The following is a 3,861-nucleotide window of genomic DNA, read 5'->3' as shown; positions in this document are numbered from 1 at the left end:
GCGTGACATGTCCATCATTCGATATTCAGATTTACTGCTTTTATGTCATAATGCAACTACTTGTATTGGATTCCCTATAGCATGTTTGATATTTATGATATTGACAGAGTAATATATCAATTTACCTTAATTACGAGTCACATTTCATTGTGCCAGTTACGCACAAAGACAGACTTCAGTTATCGGAAATTAGAAACACGCAAAAAATAGTAATACATGATTATAAACATTTATTGAAGTTGCTAACAATATAGTTAGATTAATAAGATTATCATTTAAACTTTCCAACACACTACACGTTGATGTTCCCTGTTGAATAGATATATGCATTGCATGGTTGGGCAAATGGTAGCTATTCATTTCCCATAGGATTTAACACAAACCTTTAGCACTCTTCCTATTTCACTATATTGATTTGAGACAAAAACCCGAAGTTAAATGTATTAATTAAGAATACGAGTATACTGTTTGCAAGGGGGTGCTCAACGTGCGGAAACTACGAGATCTTTCAGAAATGTAATTCATTTGAGGACCACGATTGAATTAACCAATCATCATTTTTACCAGCCCTAGTGATCTCTTTATCAAGTATCCATCTTATGTCTTTGAAGTACCAGATTCCTCAGACGAAGGAGTGAACCGGTTTACATTTTACCCACTGGACCATGCGTAGTGAACACAGAAGAATAGGTCGGCGGAGGAGCTGTATAGGTGGCGCTGTACGGTACCGGTGCATTGAAGGGTGGCGGTATCCCGTACTGAACATGCGTGTTTCCGTATAGATGTGTTTGGACGGGAGCCGTTGTATTATTCAGTGTAGTAGTTGGATATGGCTGTTGATGAAACAATCTTGTTTGTCGAACTGCAAAGTACAAGAAAAGACATCTTATATAACATCTCTCCAAACCAAACAGAACCATAATTTTGGTTTGTTTGTTTATTAGAACGTTCAGCTCTCGTTACATCATGTTGGGGTGTTTTTTCATGGTCAATAAAGATCTGCTTTATTCAGAGGAAACAAAAACTTAAATACATGTATATTGATAGTGAAATCTTGCCATTATTAATTGTTCGATATATTGATTGCATAATGATTTAAGAACCGAATATAAAACTAACAGTTGAAAACCAAATCAATCACCTGTATTTTGGTACGTCACCGCGCTATTTAAATTCGCGACTGGCCATCCGAATCGCGACCTCGTTCGGATGTGAACTCCCTTGCAGTTCTTGATACAAACACAGACAAAGACGAATATCAGCAATCCAATAGCCACAAACACCCCGATGATAATTCCATCTACTGCCCCGTCACCACTAGATCGAGAATTTTCAAAATTAGATAATCCATGTGATAGAATATGAATTAGCAAATAAATATGATAAAACAGTTGCTTGCAATTTAGTGTTAGGTGAAAATAAAGAGTCGGTAGTCGGTTCAATATTGCGCAATGTAAGGCGTAAATTCAAAAATCTTACGCTTGTGAACAAATTATTACAATGTAGTACACCCAAAAACAAACCAATTTTCGTCAATAAATAATACAGAGTCTGGAATATCTAGATATATGGTAACTAGCGGTCTACAATTTGAAAAATGTGCAATTAATGCTGATGAATTGTAAACATTCAGTACTATAGAGTACTTGTCACATATATATTTGTTATTATGTCCTCGCGATTCGATATAGTAACGGAACCGTTCGTGTGTAGATGAGTGTCAGTATGTGTGTATCTCTGAGCTTGTATCCACAGTTTATGTCCGATTGATTTAATACTTTACTTATAGCTTATATGCTACAAAAGAATCGAAATGCCTTGTTCATTATTAGGTCAAAGGTCAAGGTCACTGTGGGACTTGTAGACTCTCTGGAGGTCACATGTCGTGTTCGACTGATATGGTGCTGCACATATAGCTTTGTTATCAAGAGAGGACAACCTCTGTTGGTTTCAGACTCAAAAGGTCAAACTCACTACTAAGAGTTTGTGGAGAGAGAGAGAGAGAGAGAGAGAGAGAGAGAGAGAGAGAGAGAGTAGTAGTAGTAGTAGTAGTATTATACCACAAATATATTAAATATATAGGTACATACTGTATCTAACAAAAATACTTACATGTAATAGTAGTTGTAGTCATAGTAACTGTAACTGCAATAGTACCTGTTATAGTACGATCTGTAATAACAACCCGCCAATGCGAAGTATACACCTGTGAACATAGAGACGATTTTTTTAACACTGACTATGTGTCTGCACACCAATAATTAATGTCTTGTCTATGCATACATGGATGATGCTTTCTGATATGACTATAAGTGTATTTTTGCTTATGCTTGATTTTCTTCTAGTTAGAGGTGTAAAGCATAGAAATATGGATGCAGGTGCGATATTCACTCTCAAACTGTGATTGGGCTGCTCAAGATGATGTTAATTTCCATTACCGAGTTACAATGTCTCCTGTTACGATAAGTAATGGGAATTTCAACTTGGCGATATTTGGAAAATCGATCAGAGTTTTCGATACCATGTAGAATTTTATCATTGTATCATTAAAATCTACAACTACGTACAATTAATAAGCGAATTATATTCAAGAACTATCAGAGAAAAAAATAATTTATTTACCAAAGTTCAAGAAAACTGTAGACGTAATTTCTAATTCTCGTAACATTTTTGCTGCTTGTGGTTTAGTAGAAACACTATGTCGTCGCTAACGATCCAATACTCTCCCAAGCACCGGGACATATACAAATACTGCAAATGGTCGATCACAGGTACTTTAAACACACAATCAAACTGGTTTTGCCTTTGCCATTTTGAAACTCGTAGAAATATCTAAGAACCATAGCATTTTTTACCTTCAAGATTTCGTCGTCGTTATTTTTTTTCTATTTTATTTATTTAATACCCCATGGTACGCCGAGTTAGGTAGACCTCCGGGGCACTGACTGATGGCTGAGCCAAGGTCTTGTAGGGTCTTGTAACGACGACCAGATAAGAACTTTTTAAGTTTTGGGGAAGAAAAGTCGCATGGGGCTCGATCTGGAGAGTATGGTGGGTGTGGCAAGACGGTAACCTTCTCCGACTTCAAAAATTGCTTCACAAGCTTAATTGTATGTGATGGAGCATCATCATGTAGACGAACATGCCTAAATCCTGACACGGCGTCGTTATGATAATATATTTAGAGGTTTTAGTGAAAGGCGAAGATAACGAACAGTGATCAATCTCATAACTCCTACAAGCAATACAAAACAGATAGTTGGGCAAACACAGACCCCTGGTAATACCGACCTGTAACACTTTTGCCCTTCGGCACCGGAATTTGTACGGCTTTACCATCACATGAGAAAAATATGCAATAAAGAACCTTCTTTGTGTTTATGGTTTTTTCTGGCAACTACAGGTCTTCTACCGTGTTTAGTTAGTCATCTTTTGTTTCCAATTTTTCTTACTAGTTTGAAATAGTGAACCCATGTTTCGTCATCAATAACAATATTTGCAAATTGTCTTTGATTGAATTTGGAAAACATTTTCAGCAATTTCTTAGCAGTTTGTACTTGTACCCGTCTTTGGTCATCTGTCAATATATGCGGTATTCAGCTGGCAGAAATATTTCGTACTTTCAAATTAAATTCAAAATGATAGAGATATGCCATCAGATTTGCCAATATCAAGAATCGTGTATCTGCCATTACTTTCAATTATTTTCCCGACTTTTGAGACATTTGCCTTACCTGTTACAGTCACAGGTCGGCTAGATTTTACTGCATCTTTGACGGACTCTGTGTCAGTCAGAAAGTTCTTTCTCCACCTACCAACTGTCTCATAAGATACCTTATCAGACCCATACACTTCCATCAA

The 3,861-nt window shown here is 36.7% G+C and overlaps 1 protein-coding gene across 1 annotated transcript; it reads right to left on the bottom strand.

Annotated features, from left to right (window-relative positions):
• Positions 1-239: 239 nt before the first annotated feature.
• LOC130048489 (cysteine and tyrosine-rich protein 1-like) lies at positions 240-2,680 on the bottom strand. The gene is made up of 4 exons (XM_056145333.1): positions 2,623-2,680; positions 2,158-2,206; positions 1,142-1,317; positions 240-862 (listed from the first exon to the last, which is right to left on the bottom strand). Exons 1-4 carry the CDS (start codon positions 2,666-2,668, stop codon positions 645-647), a joined length of 489 nt encoding a protein of 162 aa, XP_056001308.1. The 5' UTR covers positions 2,669-2,680; the 3' UTR covers positions 240-644.
• Positions 2,681-3,861: the final 1,181 nt, after the last annotated feature.

This window comes from Ostrea edulis, chromosome 7 (assembly GCF_947568905.1).
Source record: "Ostrea edulis chromosome 7, xbOstEdul1.1, whole genome shotgun sequence".
NCBI classification, from domain to species: domain Eukaryota; kingdom Metazoa; phylum Mollusca; class Bivalvia; order Ostreida; family Ostreidae; genus Ostrea; species Ostrea edulis.
The sequence above is the reverse complement of the archived record's forward strand: the minus strand, read 5'-3'. Positions and strand labels throughout refer to the sequence as shown.